Source organism: Hippocampus zosterae, chromosome 18 (assembly GCF_025434085.1).
Source record: "Hippocampus zosterae strain Florida chromosome 18, ASM2543408v3, whole genome shotgun sequence".
Taxonomy (NCBI): domain Eukaryota; kingdom Metazoa; phylum Chordata; class Actinopteri; order Syngnathiformes; family Syngnathidae; genus Hippocampus; species Hippocampus zosterae.
In genome coordinates this window covers 8,441,153-8,462,195 of record NC_067468.1, presented here as the reverse complement: position 1 = coordinate 8,462,195, position 21,043 = coordinate 8,441,153, and the positions used below count along the sequence as shown (strand labels likewise).

The window sequence follows — 21,043 nt, the reverse complement described above, 5'->3', positions numbered from 1 at the left end:
ATCCAGATTGGAGGAAACCACTGGAAAAAAAAACATGCTTGGATGCTTTGGGTGTATTTCTAACAGGCTGTGCATTTTAGCAACTGTGCAACGGGGTCAGGCGTGAATTATTTAGCTCCTGTGAATACTTGTATGTTTCGCAGAAAAAAAATTGGGGTCACGCAAGCGTGTTTGTAGATTGTGGCTCTCGATGTGAACCAGCCGAGTCTTGTGTAAAGTGATTTTTGCGCACGGGATGATTTCCCGGCTTTGTCCGCGCGCTTGATCGGTCGAGATGCCGGATTGCACGCGCCTTTTTGGTGTGTGCGTTCTAAACATGAGAACCCATCTGAGCCACCCAAGCACGCTGTGAGCATGCCTGAAGGTCCATCCGAGCGTATGTAATAGCGAAGCATCTTTTGGGCTCCTCATTCGCAATACACTGATCTTCCTCCGAACTTCTTTCCTCGCCTTGTGATGTGCTTTGTGTGGCTCGTGGGAACGCGAGGTCCTGTTCACATCAAAAGTGTTTCGTCATCAATGTGACTGGAGGCTTTAGTATTGCTCGTTCGCACACATTGACTGCTTCATCCATTCCATGCAGTACTTACAGCACATATGCGTCACGATACATACTCCCGAGAGGCATTTGTATTCTCAAGAGAGATCAACATTTTAGCCTGAGGTTGCTCCACATAGAATTTAGCTGCAGTGTATACACATGGCACATATATAGCCTACGACATTATGTACATGCATGTCTCTCACGTGTGGCCTCTTTACACGTGAGCTCGATCCAAACCGCATCTTCAGGAGGGCAGTCATTTTGAGTAATAGACACAATATAACAGCTAGCAAGTGTGCCATTTACTGATCTGGAGCAGCTTGGAATCAATATTTAGCAACTAACAAACATTTTTTTAAAGTGGCCCATTCATCCTTCCATTTTTCTGTATGCGCCCCTCAAACGAAAAAGTTTGGACACCGCTGTGTTGGATTTTTTTGGGCGGAGGGAGACTCAAATTCATGTCATTTACATTCATCTCAATGGGAAAAGAGGATTTGAGTTACAAGCACAGTCACAGAACATAGTCAACTTGTGTCTCAAGGCACCACTGCTTTTGGTAACTCGTTTATCCATAATCTTCATTTCACTCTACTCTGAAAATCTTCGCAGTGTCTGGATCACCAAGACGCTCCTGAGAAGGAATCGATGAAGTATACTAATTAGATGAAACAATTAGCCTAAAACAATAAAGGGAATTAAATGCTAAACAGGAGAAAATCAAATCATGTGACCATCACAGTGGAAGATTAAACAAAAAAAAAAAAAAAAAAAAAGAAGAGCACACTGACAAATGTTCCAGGAAGTGAACTGGGGATGCTTAGGAAGAGTGAGGCGAATGACGATGTATGCGCAAGGCGTAGTGGAGAAGTTAATCTCTCTTGACGCGAGCGCCAGGCCTCTTCCCGCCACTCCTCTGTCACCTTTTAACCCATAAAGCTGATTTGTCTCCGACTCACGCATCACACACTCTCTGGACATGCACAAAAAACAAAAGCATCCAAAGCAAGCGTGACGGAAATAAAAAAAATACCCCAGAGGCGTCTTGGTTTCTGTATGAATTTGACTCCTGTTTTTTAATCTGCCAAGGAGTATGTTTCGGAAATGAAAATACCGACACTATATGGACAATATGATCAAACATAAGTCAAACAAAATAGAACGGATTAATTTGAATGGAATACCGTGTGCAATGGGATGAGGATGGCCATAGACAATGCAATTAGTTAAACAGGTCGATTCCAATGCATATTATATATAATATATATATATATATATATATATATATATATATATATATACTAGCTGGTTCGCCGCCCTCCGGGCGGCTCAGCAGCTAGTTCCTGCGGAAGGCTGGTAAAGTGGGCCTTCGGCCCACAAATGTGTTGTTACTTGGTTCAACTTTTTGATCATCTTCATTGCTTATCGTGAAAATAAAGAGATGTTTAGCTCTACTAAATAACTAACAATTTCATTGCAATGCTTGTGGGTAGACAACATTTTTTCGCTAAGATGCCCGCGCGATCGTAGTGAGCCACTGCCTGAGCGGCGCAGTGGCGGCGCGCAGTGGCGGCGCGCAGTGGCGGGGTGAAGTAGGTACGTTTTGAAAAGGGACAGACGGAAGGACAGACCGCGTGCGGGACGACGCGCAATATATATATAAGATATATATATATACAGTACTTGTACCATACACACACACACAGACCTTTGTGTTGCATTCCAAATTGGATTAACCTCCCATTAAAGTTTAATGCATGAGCACCTGTAGAGACACATTAGTCCTATAAGCTCAAGTAAAATCCCTAATGATGAATTATCTATCCATGACATTATGGTGTTGATGCACCGATAGATCCGGTTTAAAATCCACCCTGTGGCGCAGTGCATGAATTGTGTTAATTACATTGCGGTGCGTTTTTTTTAAAGGAAGGATGTCTGACTCGAGAGGTTGCAGTTGACATCTGCGTTCACCTCTGGCGTTGGTGGCATTTGATTTCACAATGTGGATCATATGAAGCAACCGAGATAACAAATGAATTATTTATCATTTTGTAATTTCACGTGATGAACTCACCGACCTGTTTTTGCATTCTGAGATGGATGCCTGCTTTCGCCTTGAAGCAACTTTCTGTGTAAAGAAATGTCAATTTGGTACACAAGGTTATACATAAATAGGCACTTAACAGCAACTCCAGAGCTGAAGTTGACTGTTTGGTATTGATTAAAAAAACGTTATTGGCTCAAGTCAAGAAAAGTCATTGACAAGCTTTCCTTCCACGGGAACAAAAAGTATCAGTGTTTCTGTTTCACTCGTCCTTCAATTGTATTTGAGTTTAGAGATCTCATTTTTAATATAATGTTTCCATATGCTTGTATCATATTGGTCATTTATTCTGACATTATGGTCTGCCCACAACACATGATCAGCGATTCGTCAGATTTCAATCTTTAGATGACAATGCGGAGTAGTCAACGAATCAACTAATCTGTCCAACCCTTACCGAGTCCACATTATTTGTTAACTGTGTTCTGCTCTGCTTTTTCATCAAAATAACTGTCAGGTTGCACACTGTCACACTATTTCACTGCTGTCACCCGTGATGGAGACGAAAGCCATATCAGGGTTGACAAACGATACCGTAGTTCATTCATTCATCATCTACCGAGCCGCTTGATCCTCACTAGGGTCGCGGGGGGTGCTGGAGCCTATCCCAGCTGTCTTCGAGCAGTAGGCGGGGGACACCCTGAACCGGTTGCCAGCCAATCGCAGGGCACACAGAAACGAACAACCATCCACGCTCACAATCACACCTAGGGACAATTTAGAGCGTCCAATCAGCCTGCCATGCATATTTTTTGGAATGTGGGAGGAAACCGGAGCACCCGGAGAAAACCCACGCAGGCCCGGGGAGAACATGCAAACTCCACACAGGGAGGCCGGAGCTGGAATCGAACCCGGTACCTCTGCACTGTGAAGCCGATGTGCTAACCACTGGACTACCGGGCCGCCCTACGATACCGTAGTGCTTGGTGCTAATGTGTCTTTAGTGTGTGACTGGGAGTAATGGCTTTCAGAGTATAGCACTTCTGTTGTCGCATTATGCGCCGAAGCGTCATCAGAAAGGACTGAAGACCATGCTGCTGCAGTGATTAGGGCTGAGTTATGGTTCTGGCTCCAATCGGCTCCATCTGCAACCACGTAAGTGCAGACCACACGCGCAGGTATATTGGTGGAAGCAATTAGGAGCAATATGGTCTCCGTTTATGTACGTTCATTTATGTCTTAATTGACATTTCAATCTATTTTGCCCTTGTGGGACGGACACAAAATGAAATTACTCCATTTGGTGGTTGTGGTTTATACAGCACGTGTTATTTCGTGTAGCTGCTGGCTTATTTGGACTCAGATATTGCTCTGGGTTTGTTACAATTACCCTCACTGGTTTCCAATTTACACTAATCCAAGATTATGTTCGTTTAAATGTTGCAATTAATACCGCTTAGTCAATGTTTTGCAGCGAGAGTATGAACATGAATTAATTTGTGAAATAAGTGGGAGTCATACAGACAGCTAAGAATAGGGTGCCGACGCAAAATGTAGTTTCTAAGCGTCGGTGTAATTACTGGTTGGAAGATGCTGGATCGAGATTTCTTCATGCTGAATTTCCCCGAGAGTTTCCTCTATGGCAGGGTTTTCCTATTTGGGAGTATTAAGCATGGGATTGATCGACAACTATCACAATAATATCATTTAAATTGGCAAGCAGTAGTTTTGATTTAATTCCATACATTTTTGTTTGTTTTTGAACTGTGCCAAATTTAGGTTGGAATTATCTGTCATTAACTGAGAGTGGGGTGAGGGGGTAGTATTTCATCCAGATAAATACATATACGGCATACCGTATTTTCCGCACTATAAGGTGCTTCAGAGTATAAGTTGCACCTTCAATGAATGTCCTCTTTTAAACCTCTTTTCAAATACTGTATGTGACACACCGCATTATAAGGTGCATAGGAGCTACAAAAGTGGCTGCGGTTGCATAATGCATCCACTAGATGGAGCTAAGCTAAAGGAACACAATAGTTTTATTTATATAGGGCTTTCACAACCGCCGCAACAGAACATTTAAAATACTACACCCAAGAAATCAGAATATTGATCCATATGTAAGGCGCATCGGATTATAAGGCGCACCGTCGTCTTTTGAGAAAATTGAATGCTTTTAGGTGCACCTTATAGTGCGGAAAATACGGTAATACTTATTTCTGACCTGACTTTGCTGATTACTGAGATCAAACTCATTTAAGTCTCTGAGCCACGGATTGGTTGGGGACCCTTGTCTACAAGTTACACGAACCCAAATTAAGCCCAACGGATCCTGAGTGAGATTCACACACCTGCTGAGATGCTGGCTACTGTGAGCAGATTTCGTGCTTGAGGCAAAATGAATTTGTTTAGCAAGAAAATACTCCCCAGCGTGAGTTGAACTTTTCGTCAAAATGTATTCATTCTAAGTGCAAGATGCTATTGTCAGGCCTTTAATACATGCAAACCACTTCATTCTGTTTATTTGTACGCCCGTGTGTTAATTATGGCTTAAATTGGCACTACATCCAGTGTATGTCCTTCAGCTTTGCGGCGCAGTGACGTGTTTACAAGATGTTTTGGGGGTGTTAAGCCGAGCTGTGAATGTGTGATTTGCTGGAAATGGGAAAGAGAGGCCAGACATATGCAATTCCCCAGGCCTGTTTATAAAAAAATAAAAAAAGCATTTCTTCCTTTTTCTTGTCCTGGGACATTAACACAGATCAACTAATTAGTGGTTAAATGAACAAGACCAATATTGACCGGCGCTTTAGTGAGGTGTGGTTTCAGCACGCTTTGTTTTGACTCTGCAGAGATTTTCGTGTGGACGGCGTTAACACAGTGAGAGAAGTGAAATCGTTCACCAGTCTCCATATCTCGCTGTCCTCGTCTGGTCTCTGGCTGTCTCGCTGCCCTTTGTGGCAAGAGATGGATGAGCCACACTTTGGATATTCCTACATCGTATTTCTTTTGTGACAAGGCTTATTTGTATTGACATTGATTATTGGAGTTTTTTTTTGTACAGAAGCTAAAATATGTTAACACTTTTTGCTCTGGAGTAAATATGAGTTTCGACTGTAGAGGACACAACTTGTTTGTTCCAGGGAAAATATCACATCATGAAAAGCATGTATGTCTATTTTTGTAATTTCAAAAAAAAAATTGTACGTTAACGGGTTGTCTGCATTTCGGCGCGTATGAGGTGAGGCTAGCTGGCCACCGCCGCATTTCACGTCTCGCCATGTATATGAACAAGAAATATACAGCAATTTTAATCATTAAAATCATGGATCCAAGTAGAAACTCAATAGAAAAAAACAAACTAGAGAAATAAAATTAAACCGAATTAAAAAATAAATGAATTGAATGATTGTTATTTTGAATTCTTCACATCCAGAGATGAGGCTCTGCCTCCCCTGCTATCCCTTGTGTTTCAGACAGCTAATTCTGGAAGCTAATGCATTATTCCGCAGTGTAATCATTGTAAGGAGACATCGTGTTGGGCAAGGACTACGTTTCCTGTTGGATGGCGCGTCGTTATTTCTGTAGCCTCTTTAACCTGCAGGAAGTCGTATTACCTCGCCACGATATGACCGGACAGTCACATTGAAATCACTTTGCGGTCCTCCGAGCTGTGACAGGAGAAGAGCATTGCCCTAGTTTGAGTCAAGCGTAATTATGTAATGCTTGAGTACCTGCAGCACCGGCGGCAGGACAACTTGTGGCTGTGGATGTGAGAGAATAATACTATGTGGCTACAATAACAAAGTCACAACTGTCTGGAAATAAAGTTGTCATGTTTCAATGAAAGCTGACTTTAATGGGGCGGGGGAATCCAAGTAGACTAGTTTGACATTACAAGTCAGAGTTGTTACAAGATACAAGAGTTGTTACAAGATAAAACTAAAGCTTTTATTATTGTGAGAAAAATGTCATGGCATCTATCGGATATTAAAATACTCGGTTGGAATTTCAATGTACACAACAGGCAAGTTTTAAGGAAAAAAAACATGGGAATAAATGTTACATTTTTTTCTCTTTTATAATCAATGGAAGCATGCAAGTGAGAATTTCCTTGTTTTGCTTTTTGAATCTTTTTTTTCACTGTGTACATGATAATCAACTAAAATATTGTATATGATGATTAAGAGAATCAAACCTAATACTGTATACATGTATGTCATGCAAGTTTTCCATTCATTCATTCATTTTCCGAACCGCTTCATCTTGGAAGTTTTCCAATTTCTCTTAAAAACATCCAAGCAGGCAAATCTCTTAAGCCACCATCCATCACTCTCCTCAACGCTTCACCCACCGTCTTCCCCTCGCTCTCGCTCCCTCTTTCCACTCCTCTTATGACTTTTATCATCAAGGCGCCATTTTAAAGAAAAGCTCAGGTGCGCTCCCTTACATAACACATTTCAAGACATCGCCGCGCAGCACGCGTGATTTAGTCGACGCTTCATTATCAAGAACATGCAGTATGTCATCGGACATAAATGCTGACGCCGCACCTTTCCACCCCCGTCCCATTTCCCTCTACAGAGAGTAAAGCTCCATACTACTTTGCAGGAGAAAAATCGTCTCAACCTCGAGCTGATTGGCCATCACCTGAAGGCCTCCAAATATGACCAGGTGATGAAAATACATCCACACACACACATGTAATATGTAAACCAGGGGTCATCACTTCTTGGGTACTGATTTATCCAAAAGGCTACCCCCTTTGGTACACATTTTCGACAAAACTGATTGACTCAAATAGCCTTCATTTTCTGTTATTTTGACCCCTTTCATGTGCCCCGTAACATGACATGATTAGCTGTTCACTGTCGTAACCATCGTGTCAGGGGTTGGATGATGTGAGGTAGAGGACCCCGCAAAAAGGGTGGACTGAACACAATGTATTCGCAAAAAAAAAAAAAAAAAAAAACGCCCCCCAAAACAAACAAAAAGAAAAACTAAGCCAAACAAAGTCATGAAAACCACATGAAACCAAAATAATAAAAAAAACAACTTAAAATAACAACAGTATTTCAACAGTATTTATAGAGCACTTTCAAACAGCCATCGCTGCATACAAAGTGCTGTAGATGGAGCGATTTAACATACACAATAAACAGTAAGACGAATCGGTAATAAAGGCGGTAGAAAGCACTAAGCAGTAAAATCAAGAACAAATCTAAGTCATGCTGAGTCGAACACAAAAGAATACAAGTGAGTTTTGAGGAGGGCTTTAAAGATGGGCAGCGAGGAGGCTTGCCGAATGTTCAGTGGGAGGTCATTCCAGAGAGAGGGACCAGCAACAGAAAAGGCTCGATCCCCTCTGAGCCTCAGTTTAGTACTTGGTACTTCTAACAAAGACTGGTCCACAGACCTGAGGCGCCGGGCAGGTGTGTAGGGGTGGATGAGCTCAGAGAGGTAAGGTGGCGCGAGATTATTCAGAGATTTGAAAACAAAGAGGAGGATCTTGAAAATAACTCTAAAATGAATGGGGAGCCAGTGAAGGGATGCCAGAGTAGGAGTTATATGCTCCCTCTTACGAGTACCAGTCAAGAGGCGAGCAGCGGTATTCTGGACCAGCTGAAGGCGCTTAATGGAGGACTGGCTGACTCCAAAGTACAGGGCATTGCAGTAATCCAGCCGGGATGTGACAAAGGCATGAATTACTGTCTCAAAGTGTTCATGTGAGAGGACAGGTTTTATTTTGGCCAGCTGTCTAAGGTGAAAGAAGCTTGATTTAACAACGGCACCAATTTGCCGATCGAGTTTGAAATCACTGTCCAGTTTAAGGCCCAAGTTTGAGACCGTTGATTTCAGATAAGGACAGGGGGCCCAAGTCTACAGGATGCAATGTACAAGGGCCACTGGGACCAAACAATATCACCTCTGTCTTCTTTTCGTTGAATTTCAAGAAATTTTGTGCCATCCAGGTTTTGATTTCTTCCAGACAGGATAGGAGTGGCCTTAATGAGAAGGCGTCTTTCTTGCTCAGTGGGACATAGATCTGGCAGTCATCTGCATAGCAGTGGAAGGGAATACCATGTTTCCTTAAGATGGAACCCAATGGGAGCAGATACAGCGAGAACAGCAGAGGCCCCAGAATTGAGCCCTGTGGAACACCACATGACAGGGGAGCAGTGCGTGACTCAGAAGGTCCTGTCAGCGAGTCCACAAAAGGTCCTGTCAGCAAGATAGGACCTAAACCACTCAAGAGCACTGCTGCCAATGCCCACCAAAATGCTGCAAACGAGTCAGCAGAATACTGTGATCCACTGTATCAAATGCTGCAGTTAAGTCCAATAAAACCAGACACACGTGGTCTCCAGAGTCATTTGCCAGGAGGATGTCATTAGAAACGCGTAACAGGGCTGACTCCGTGCTATGCATCGTCTTGAAACCTGACTGAAAGACCTCCAAGATGTTATGTTCATCCAAGAAAAGTTTCAACTGCATGTGCACCACTTTTTCCAGAATTTTGGAAATGAAAGGCAGTTTGGAAATGGGCCTGTAACTTGACAGCACATCTGGATCAAGACCAGGTTTCTTGATCAAGGGTTGGACCACAGCATGTTTAAACTGTTGGGGAACTACACCAGAAGAAAGGCTGCTGTTGATGATATCCAATAAATAAATAAATTTAACTAAAATAATAACTAAAATAAATAAATAAAACATATGACAGCTGCAAACTCATGATAGGATCAAACACATGACAGGAGCATACAGAGACACACAATGATCTGAGAAGACTGACCGAACCCCAGGAACTAAATACAAGCGAAGTGACGAGATAACAAGAAACACCTGGACAAGACACAAAGGGTCGAGGGAGCTGATTGGTTAGTCACAAGGGACTCTCACAATGAGAACAGGTGGAGACAAAAAGGGCACTTCAGGGAACAAAACCAAATGTAATCTTAATGAAAACATAATACACTAACCCTGAAAGGGTTAATGATGATTTATATTCATATGAAGTGACCACCTGTGATGGTCTGCGATAAGCTACCCTCGTGTGTTTCACAAAGGGGGCGCACTTGACATCCATCCAAGGGCTTTTTGCTGTGCGTGTCTGTTCGGCAAAAAGGTTCCAACTGTGAACACTGTGCCAACCTGGCAGGTTGCATGAAATGAAACGGGAGTACGAGCAATCCCTTGGCGAAAAGCTTAGTTGGCAAATTTAGCATATTAGCAACTTTATTTCTATCTGAAAAAAAGGACTACATCATGCGTGAATCTAAGTTTGGTTGGTTCTGTTGCTAACGGAAAATAGCAGCGCCTACTGACGTATGGAAATGCTACCTCTGATGAATTCAGATGGCATATATTTATTGGTAAGGCCTTCAAATCAGTACGAACGATTTTTGTGGGTAGCATGTCCAATTAGTGAAACAGCTCAAATAATTACGACTGTTTTATTATGCTCATTGAAAGAATTTTCGGTAATTATTATGGAGATAACGTTGAAGAGTCGACGAGCAAATTCTCCCCGCAAGTTTTACGCAGTACACGCCGTTATCTTTTGTAGGCTCGTGCACTCGTTTAATTAATGAGATGATTGGCACAGAGCGTCGGAACGGATCCTACGAGGCTGCATTTATAGAAAACCTCCTAGCCGGAGGCATCCGAGTGACAAAGGGAGGCGGACTTAAAGCTGGCGTCAGCAGCGAGCTCTCGTATGCGTGCTGATGAACTCCTGCTCCGACTGTGAAGCCCCAATCCACCCTGCAGTCAAATGTTAAAGCTGCCTCCCTTAATAATTGGAACAAGTGGGTCTTTGGACGGATGCGCTATTCGTCACTTGTGAGTTCGCATTCACTCTGTAAAACACCAAAGAGGCTAATTATGCAACAGGAAATTGAAAAGATTACATGAGTTGAACTTTGAGTTCAATGAGTTCAACTTTGAATGAGTTCAACTTTATTATTTTGGTATCGGGCCCGAATCGTAAGTGGATTAAAAATGTCTTCACCGTTTTACTTTCTGACACATCAGGTTTTTGAGATGCTTTCATTTTTTTTGTTTGCACGTTTGACCTCTAAAACTTGATACGGATTTTACCGAGTTTGTTATTTCGTAAGCCACTTTTAGAATTTTTTATAGCAACATCATTTCTGTCAAGGATAGATGTTTTATTTCTATGATCAGTAGTCTTTGATTCACAGATTGCTTATTTATTTATTTTTGTACATTTCCCTTGCGTGGTGTCTCCGTCACCATTTTTCATGACATATGCCAACGTTATACCTGTAGGTCCAGTCCGACTTCGCTCGGCTGAAAGAGACGCTTTCTGTGGTGAGCCAAGAGAGAGACGCGGCCCAACAGCAGCGCAACCAACTTGAGGGTAAAGTCGAGAACCTGGAAGAGGTTCTAAAGGTGTGATGTTTTTCTGATTAGGTCACAAAATCTTCGGCTGTGTTGAGATTATGTACAGAGACGCACAGAGACGTCTCAGTCAAGATTGTGAGTTGCGCCACATTGAAAGGAAATGAGAGGAGCCGCTTTGATTCACAGCAACTTGAATCGGCTGTAAACACTCCCACAGTTGCGCAGCCTGCCCACCCACAGAACCGACGGTCTGCGATCATCCGCAAAATTACCAACACTGGTCAAAGCAGCAGCGCAAAAAAAATAAAATAAATAGTGCCCAAAAGGAAAACGTAGCAAATATTTGTATTGACACGCCACAGTGAGAACCGCCTTCATTACAAATCCTTGCCTTCCCGCGACATTTTTCGATCGTGTGTTAGCAGGATATTATAAAAAGCAATGTGTCCATGTGCGGACAAAAAAAAAAAAAAAAAAGACTTGCTTCGTGGTCCGGGAAATAAGCTTTGTCACTTTCTCATTGCGTATTGATTTTAAAGACAAAGTCACTGTTTAGACGAAGCCGCTCAGGATGATGATGATGGTGAAATAGAGGAAAGGCATTACGATTAAAAACAGCAAAGCTCTTTCAAAAAAAAATGACCCACGGATGATAACAATAAGACAAAAACGGGAAGGCAACTCTCCAAATAATTGCATTCAAATCTCTCAAGAAATGGAAATGCAATTAGGTGCCAGGAACGATTAGTTTTTTTTTTTGTGGCACACTAGCAGATAAGGAGACGGATGCTAACGCTTCTTGCTGTACAGTCCCGTGTTGTCACATCTTGTTGGTTGTGTTGTTTTCCCGGCAGTCAAATAATCATATTGTTTCATTGACTGAAACAAAAATCTTTTAAACATCATTTTCCCATACTAGGCCAAATGTGATTTACTTCACTCTCTGTATTATGTCCTCGTCCTGCCCGGATGCGTCAGTCACAGGCAAGCTGCCCGCTTTGAATCAAATAGACGCAAAACATCTGTCACACGACCGTAAATCCACCAACGTCTTTCCTGTTGTATAATCACCATAGCGTATAGTAAAAGCAAATGCTGAGATTCCCGCAGGGAGCCGAGAGACATAAAAGTTTTCTCTAAGGCTTCCAAGACAGGCCTTCAGCAGAACCAGCACTCTGTAGCTTAGAGCTTCTCCGTGATTATGCAAAGCGGCTGCTAGCTGCTTTCGTTTAGGGCACCACTGTCAAAGCCCAAAGAGAGAAAAAAAAAGGCTTTTGGAATGAGACAAAGAGCGGAAACACTTCACTGTCATGACTGGAAAGTAGCCACATACTGTCAAGTCTTGAAAAAGGATAAATATGAGCATGTGGTCCATGTGCTTTGGGTGATTATATTTGGAAGTGACTGAAATAATATTAAAAAGAAAGAAAGTTGCAAGCATGAAACCCAACAGAGTCTTGATTCCTGTTGCGTCCGTAAAAACAGTGCCAAACATAACCACAGCTATCCTAATAACCTGGTTAGCCATTTCTTTGTGGCTTTGTTTGCTTTTTTTTCCATTTACATTACGGCCTGTGTCTCGGCAGCATATGCGCAAGACTGATGAGGATAAGCAGCGGCCACAGACAGAGCATGAGCGGGCCGAGCAGAAAGAGATCCATCAGTTGCAAAAGGTACGGCAAAAGTACAAATGGAATTACAGATTGATGACACAATTGACTTTCCCTGTGATTACATCTGAATGGTCGACCGTGCGTCGAAAAAATGCGCGGTACTTATTGGTCGATGGGTCTTGGTGGTGGTGTCCAGTACGTCAAATGCTCTTCTAGTTGGGAATATGATGTTTGTACTGAGTCACCCGAATGAAAAAAACATCCAGGCTTATCTCTTCCTGGGTTGCTAAAAATGTTCTTTTTGTTGTTATATTTACATTCTTTTCAAGCTCTTTTTCCAGCAGCCTACACTCTATTTTTTTTTAAGCGGTGTGTTGTCTGATATCTTTTGATCATCAATTGTAAAATGAACAGCATTCAGTACTCTCAGCATATCGGTATCCTTTACTCAGCTTTACAGTATTTACTATTACTTATTTGTGCATCATGCACGGATGGAAATGTAAAAAAAAAAAAAAAAGCCTCAGGCATACAGTAAATTTAAATATTGTGCGAATAACACTTTAATTTGGAGGTGTTCGAGCGTATTCAAATCATACTTATCATATATCATAGCCACGATGCAAACAATTGGATGGCCTAAGCACAAAAAAAAAAAAAAAATCGCCAAATTTTTGAACGTATAACTGAGTATGGGGTTCACTGAACACGGCTGACCATTCCAAAACATGATCCATTTATACGGTGGGTTCATCATCTCCAAAAGCCGCATGGAATTAAAAGTTTTGCGCTTCAAAACGATCCCAAGCCAAGTGAGGAAAATCATGTCCAAGCAGTTTATTATAGTTTAAATCCGTTATACCTCACTTCGACTTAGTGTACTCGCCACTGTGCCGGGGAAACAAATCTGTGACACTTCATTAAAGCAGTACAAGGCCAACTTGTCCCTGTGGTGAGTCTTACGTTGAGCGGACAGCGTTGACAGCACGTCAGGTGTGTGTTGTCCTCTCCGAGTCCACGGATTGTGATTATTGTGTCACGTGTCAGTGTGTGTCGTCTTCTTCCAGGCCCGGCTTCAAGCTGACCGTGACCATGAGCAAGCCATACAACTGTTAGAGGTACAGTAACACACACCAAAAAAGTGTAATCTTGCAAGTTTTGCTGGAGCTGAATCTGCTAGTTGAATACTAACATGCAATGCAAAAGACCATAGAAAGGCGAACACGTAGCACCGGTGTTGCAGTGTCATCATCCTTGAAGCAATGGATATTTCGACATTGATGATTTAGCAATACATGACAAGATAACGACACTCACATGTCATACTCATTGCATATCCTCTGCAAATACACAAATAGGGCATCTTACTGAGCATTTGTGAGCGTCTTTTGTCTGTTTATCCGTATAGCTGTATCATACTATAATCGGCGCACACGAGAAGCTAATCTTCTCTTTAGAAGACTCAATTGTGTGCAAACTCATGCCCACCGTGTGCCTAAATGCTTAATCTTAATCTCCTCTCATCCTTTGTCAAAGGTCCACATTTGTGACCTGGGGCAGACATGCGGGTCACAGAGTGAACACTTCCATCAGTTGTCCAAAGATCTGCTGAATTTCCGTTTACAATCCCGTTCTGTGGAAATCCTCCTGAGTAAAGCCACCCCCGAATCCTCCAATTTCCTCTCAGAGGAGGAGCAGCTCCCAAAAGTCGCTGTCGGATTTGAAACCCAGACAGAGGCAGGTAGGTCCCATCTCGGATTAATCTCAGTTCAAGAAATGAAAAGGGAAACGATTCAGAGTTCCAAGACTGTGAAAATGTTTCATCCAAAGGCCTCACACAGAAACTTTGACATGCTACACCTTTCATTTATTTACAGGCTAACTCCAGTACGTCATTTAAGTCAAAATAAGATCGACAATGATATACTGTCTTGTTTTTATATAAAGTGTGTCAAAAAAAGGTTACTGGACTGTTATCACAAAAGGCATGTTTCAAATCCAAACGTCAAGTTTCCCCCATAGCCCATCACTGTCATCTTGATGTTGTCTATGAAAAATCACAACGGGTCAGGACTACTGGCACCGGTTGTAGTCGTACGCTTATCCCATTTTTTGTACTCTGACTATATCACTTAACTTACAGTAGTTGTGAAACTCTTCATTTGTGTCTGCATGACTATTTTACACCGCCCGCTGATGGTCAAGTCCCGCAAACCAGAGGGAGCCACAATGAATGAATTGTTTCGTATATACACTGTTGTAGACTGCAGGGCATTGCACCAGAATGGAAAAGCTACTAAAATACGGACAACGGGCTGCAAATAGCACGGCTGTGGTTATACACTTAAGTAGCGTTTGTGCAAATTGATCATATTAGTCACGCTTTGACCACAAAAGTGATACAGTGCTGTCTACCAGCTCCGATTTCCTCCAGCCATTCATCTGTCTGCGATCTTACACTGCAATTTGTGTTCCCTGCATTTTTCATGAGCTTATCCCCGTAGACATTGATGGTATTTAAGGACAAATGTGCCGCATGCTCTCGTTGATGAGACCAAAACTAGCCTCGGCCGTGGAAGGTGTTTGCCTGCTCGCTCACTTTAACAGGAGATCAATAGCCACGTGCAATGAGATGAAAATGGCTTGCAGGAGAATTGACAGTTGCTCTTTAATTGTGATGGAAATCAATTTCTCCCAGGCGATGAGAGAGCGCCAAACACACTGATCTCCCAGTTCTTACAGTGCCCACAGCAGACCGGACACAGGGAAAGGCCAGATTGGCCGTCCGTCAAATCAGGCACCGTGAAAACGGAACTCGCCAGCTGCGCTCGTCGGCTGACACCATCAGCGGTGAGTTTTCAAACTTTGGGATCAAGCTTTGTTACGCACTAGTAAGCAGACTTCAGCTCTTTTCTATGTCGGTAAGTTACCGATGATTTTCTTTTTGCGTTTGTTGTCAATCTACAGATGGAGGATGAACCAAACCCATCACACAGGTCCAAGCCCCGCTACACAGGCCAGGTCCGCCTTTGCACTGCCCGATACAGGTGAGGATCCTCAGTTTCTTCATTTGTTTGGACTCCTTTTAAGATGCATTTTCTTCTGTTAGTTACAATCCCTACGATGGACCAAACGAACATCCCGAGGCAGAGCTCCCACTTGTGGCTGGGAAGTATTTGTATGTATACGGCAACATGGATGATGACGGATTCTATGAAGGTGAGATGGAAAAATCAACTCTGGGCGTTCAAAGTGTTGAGCAAAATGCAAAGTAAAGCTCTTAATAAAAACATACCGTTGATGACCTGAAATCTTTGTAGGTGATAAATATGCAAGGAATACATCAATCAGGAAGGGGGCAAATACTATTTCACAGCACTGTACATTTGTCAATCACGCCATAATCTTTTTGACATCCTGTAATTGAATCTTTTCTAAGAATATCTGGACTAAAAAAACAAACAAAAAAACACACCGTGTGTTTGTTAAGATCTTTAACTTGTGGGAGAATATGTGTGCACTTGTGCCCGAGGTTTTTACTGTCTTTACAACTGACTGGAGAGATTTGCGATCAAATCTCCAAAGCATTATGACGGCCTTTCAATCAGACCCAATGCTAATTCCCAATCGCAAGCAAGCCTTCGGGGCTAGCGCAGGATGCTGCAGACGCCGTTGCGCTCAGCTGCTCTGACTAATTAAAGCTGCAAGGGAGCGGGGGTGGGGGGTGAGATTGCACGGCGGCGTGGAGGAGGCGTTGTGTGTTTACCGTCAAGTAGAGAGACTCGGGCAGCGGACCAAGCTGTTGTCAAGATGGGACCTTGGTCCCTTTTAGCTTGATGACTAATCCATCTGGACTCACCTTAATCATCAGCACTCTCGTCCGCGCATGCTTATGCGCACACACAAGTGAAGGTCCATCCAGTGTGTATTGGTGATGTACATATCAACCAAAGTATCAGCACACCACGCTATTACACTTATAGGAAGTATCAAAGACAAGATGGATTTTCCCTCCTTTAGCCCTCTGACTGAGTCCATCACAACCATAGTCAGCTAGAAGGTCCCAAGGGTGGTGTGCAAATCCTTAGGCAAATGTCAGGTCACTTGTTGCAAACACTGACTACCTACCGACGAACACTTGAGTGCGCAGTGTTTACATATGCAGTTTTAATCTGAAAGAATAAAATGGGCTTTGCCTCGCTAGCTTAGGCTATTCTTTCCGGAGTCTAAGTTGAAAGTTGTCGCTAAACTGGAAGATGTCATGCCAAAACCGTACGATTAGCATTCAGTCGATTTCTGAGTCGTAAACTCAACTTATCAACTAGTCGACTAATCGCTTCTACCCTCAAGTCAGAAACGTTTACTCATCGCTCTCAACTTGTTTCTTGATCACAGGTGAGCTGCTGGATGGCCAGCGAGGACTTGTCCCATCAAATTTCGTAGAGTTTGTCCAGGACAAGGAGAAGCTGTCCATTCAAGCTGGAGAAGGAGAAGATCTTGGCCCGGTTGATCATACGCCTCTAGCCTTGATGCCCGTGGATGGAGGCGCTGGCCAGGATTGTCTCCTAGGCTCGGCGAAAGCCTTGGTACCCTGTAGCAACGGCACCATGGGACCCCTGGACACGGGGGACCTGGCTGAAGACGTTGTGCCTTATCCCCGAAAGATCACGCTGATCAAGCAGCTGGCGCGGAGCGTCATCGTAGCTTGGGAGCCTCCGGTTGTGCCTTTGGGCTGGGGGAACATCTCTGGCTACAACGTGTTGGCGGACGGCGAGCTACGAGCCAGCATACAATTTGGCGGGCGCACCAAATGCTTGCTGGAGAAACTGGACCTGGACGGATGCGTTCACCGCGTGTCGGTACAGAGCGTTACCGACAGGGGATTGTCGGACGAGCTGCGCTGTACTCTTTTAGTGGGAGCCAATGTGGTGGTGGCACCTTGCGGCCTCCGGGTGGATGACATCCAGCGGGACACAGCCGAGCTCTCCTGGTTGCCAAGTAACAGCAACTATGGTCACACCGTCTTCTTGGACGGAGTAGAGCACACAGCGCTAAAGCCGGGGCGGTATAGACTACGCTTCTTCAACCTAAAGCCGCTGACGGTGTACAAAGTGACGGTGGCGGCACAGCCTCACCAGGTGCCATGGCAACTGCCTCTGGAGCAGAGGGAGAGAAAGGAAGCGGGAGTGGAATTCTGCACTCAGGCTGCAGGTAATCACTTCATCATGGAGACAGTATCAATAATGTATGCCTAGCTTCATCGCACCCCAATAGATTTTGTCAATATTCCTACTTAGGAAAAGATGGATCCTGTTGGTAGATGTGAATGCACAATAACGTGTACGTGTGTGTATTCTTTCCGGTCACAACGTTAGGTAAACCCATTCCAAAATAGTAAGATTAAATACAAGTACCGCATTGACCTGAATATAAGATGGTATTTTTTGCACTGAAATAAGTGCGGGTCATCTTATATTCGGGCTCCATACATTATACCCATTCACGACGCTAGGTGGCGCCAAATATAATTGAAGCAAATGCTGAACTTGACTCCTCAGGCCAAAGTGAACCCCTGTCACGAAGAATAAAAATAAAAATAGCGGTAGCACAAAGAAGAAAAATTAAAAAAAATAGAAAGAAAGGAGAAGAAAATAATAGAAGAGATAACAGAAAATGGAGAAACGTCGCGACAATCTGGAGAAAAGTGAGTCGAAGATCAGCCAGGATAACCGGCAGTTGAGGAAAAGTTATGATGTAAGTAATTTACATTTCAAAACCAGAAGCCATTCATTTACGAATGTGATTGCACTTTAGCTTACATATCAAGATTTAAATGAGGCAAAATAACGTGCTTTTTCTCTCAAATATATTGTTATAATCATTTGTTTCGGATGTACTGTAATTATTTTCCGTACAAAAATTAATTCGGTGTTGACAAAGTCTTTTTTCAAACTTGAGTCTTAAAAAAGAGGGGGTCGTCTTATAATCAGGGCCGTCTTATATTCGGGCCAATACGGTACGTAGCTATTTCTTTTCTCTCTGGCTCACCGTCTAACACTCTGAAAACGCTCTGACTCATCAAGACGGGGGATGCAGGTGTTTGGCCTTGTTAAACGCCCGCACTTGAATGAGCGCACCGTCTCGAAATATGTAAAAAGAGGATTTTTAAAAGGCAGCGTGCATTAGAGCTCATAATAGTAAGCATGTGTGCATGGTGAACGGGCTGTACTATATCGCGGGTGAGTAAAGGTCCCACATTTTCTTACTGTGCCATTGTTGTGTATTGTATCTTGTCTAGGTCCAACACCCTATTGCAGAACAGGTCAGAATCAAATATCAATCCCGAGCTTCATTTCACATACGTCTCACTCCTGAATGAGCCTAAGGCATTTGTATTCACTGAATAAATCCCGATTTTATTTCGAAAACCAAATCAAATGGGTTTTGCTCAGATTTCCTCAGGGGCGCATGACTAATTAGCACAATACCGAGCACTACAAGATATGATCACTTATTATCCCGATGAGTCATTTTCCTCGCCTTTGGCGTTGCCCGGCTTAGCCATTATGCCATTTACAGTGGCACTTTACGACTCACTGGAACGGCCGTGTTGTACTATATTGAGTACGCATTTGTGTCTGCATAAATGCAGGTGTGCATGTGCCTTATTTTGACAGATTGCACATGAATGAAGTATCACACACTGGCGTTTTGATGTGAATTTAGCCCACTAAGCGGTGTCACCAAATCACAACATTGCACATTATGCAGCATCCACTCATAAATGAGCCCATGTAGTTCTTTTGAGATGTTGCGCAACCACATCACAACCCTTCCTATTCCATGTTGGTGCATTTTTGTGGAATGCTTTTCTTTGTTTGTATGTCACCTATTGGATATTGAAGATGAAAGGATTTCACATCCTCTCTCTTATACTTCTCAGGTCCTCCCCTGCCTCCGCAAGATGTGCAGGTGCTCTGTGGGCAAGCACCCGGGGTCCTTCAGGTCCGCTGGAAGCCTCCGCTATTGTCTCCCACAGGCACATCCAATGGTGCCAACGTCCTTGGCTACGCTGTCTGCACTAAAGGACAGAAGGTCAGGTGGATGTTTTGTTACCCGTACTCCGGTCATGTACGACCAAGTCTGATATAGCATTTTTATTACAGTGAGGGGTGGATTTGGGTTTACAGAGAATCTCAGGGATTCAGTGGCTCAGAAACGGGTCACTTGTGGAGACAATACCACCAATTCTTGACAGTGTAAGGTTTATGACTCAGGATTAAGATGTTCGAAAAACCTTTTTCTACCCTCTCGTGACAAGAAGACTGACTCAACCTTTTATTTGCAAAGATGGTTTTATTTATTGAGTTTGATGCTGGATTAGAAGTCTGTCTTCTCTCATCTTCCAGATCGCTTCAGTTAACTGAATAGAAAAGGATGCGAAGAAAAAAAATCCCATGATTGTCAGAAATTTACCGTTCCTCCATTTGACCTGGAGGGCAAACGTTTCACTTCGATTGAATGTATCTTAAAAAGCTTAAATACACATTTTCAGATCTTTTCTGACAACATCAATAGACACAAGAGGATGTGTGGCAGAGTTATTAGTTTTTCTTGTCTGTGTGTGACACGAAGAGAGGAAATGGGAAGTATCAATGACTTTCTTTGCCGTTGCCAATCGCTCGTGTGTGTCTTGGAATCAGATAGCAGAGGTGATGTTCCCAATGGCAGACTATGTGACCGTGGAACTGACCAGGATACAGTGCCTGGAGGCAAGGGAGGTCATCGTCAGGACGCTGTCCGCACAGGGAGAGTCCCAGGACTCCCACGTCGCCCTCATTCCAAACAACCTGCTCGTGCCTCTACCTCCGCTTCCTCTGCCGGCGCCGATGCATCCCCATCCCCACGGCCAGCCTCACCTTACGTCGCCTCATCACCCTCATGTCATCCCGCAGCTCCCTGCCCCGCCCCAAGCCCACGGACAACCCCTCCCACAGCAGCCCCATCCTCCACACCCCCAACCCATCCCGGTACTCCCTCACCCAGGCTTGCCCCACCCGAACCAGAGTCGAATGCCGCATCCCCATCCGCAGCCCTTGCAGCTCCATCAAGGTCCCAGGCCCCAGCACCGACTGCCTCTGCAGCCCCACGCTCATCCCCACCCCGTACCTCAGAGACCAGTAAGTGCCAGAGATCTGGATGCCAAAGAGCAAGCCGCCGGCCACCGGACGGCCGCCGCCCCGCCTGGTTGGGATCTTACACGCTCCCCTTCGTCCCAGGCGCCTGTACCCATGCAGGGCCACACCCTTGAGCCCCCTCCCCCTGGCAATCCACGTTCCCCCTCCCCTCAGAGGATCCTACCACAGCCGAGAGGCAATCTCATCCCGGACAACGTGGCCAAAGCCATCGCCCGGGAAGCGGCGCAGAGAGTGGCGGCCGAGAGCGGCAAGGTCTGACAATACCGCG

At 43.9% G+C, this 21,043-nt stretch overlaps 1 protein-coding gene across 15 annotated transcripts in view; it reads left to right on the top strand.

The window, feature by feature from the left end:
- The window catches only part of LOC127591268 (RIMS-binding protein 2-like), a 46,394-nt gene that overhangs the window by 12,370 nt on the left and 12,981 nt on the right, over positions 1–21,043 (top strand). For 7 of the 15 annotated variants that reach the window (XM_052051224.1, XM_052051221.1, XM_052051216.1 and 4 more), the window contains 12 exons: positions 7,179–7,268; positions 10,890–11,012; positions 12,551–12,637; positions 13,645–13,695; positions 14,114–14,318; positions 15,276–15,427; positions 15,545–15,624; positions 15,687–15,796; positions 16,973–17,788; positions 18,876–18,899; positions 19,521–19,672; positions 20,281–21,027. In XM_052051224.1, coding sequence (XP_051907184.1) covers positions 7,179–7,268; positions 10,890–11,012; positions 12,551–12,637; positions 13,645–13,695; positions 14,114–14,318; positions 15,276–15,427; positions 15,545–15,624; positions 15,687–15,796; positions 16,973–17,788; positions 18,876–18,899; positions 19,521–19,672; positions 20,281–21,027 — 2,637 coding nt within the window. The remainder of the gene's footprint in view (positions 1–7,178; positions 7,269–10,889; positions 11,013–12,550; positions 12,638–13,644; positions 13,696–14,113; positions 14,319–15,275; positions 15,428–15,544; positions 15,625–15,686; positions 15,797–16,972; positions 17,789–18,875; positions 18,900–19,520; positions 19,673–20,280; positions 21,028–21,043) is intronic. The other 8 variants (XM_052051220.1, XM_052051228.1, XM_052051222.1 and 5 more) reach the window with 5 other exon arrangements.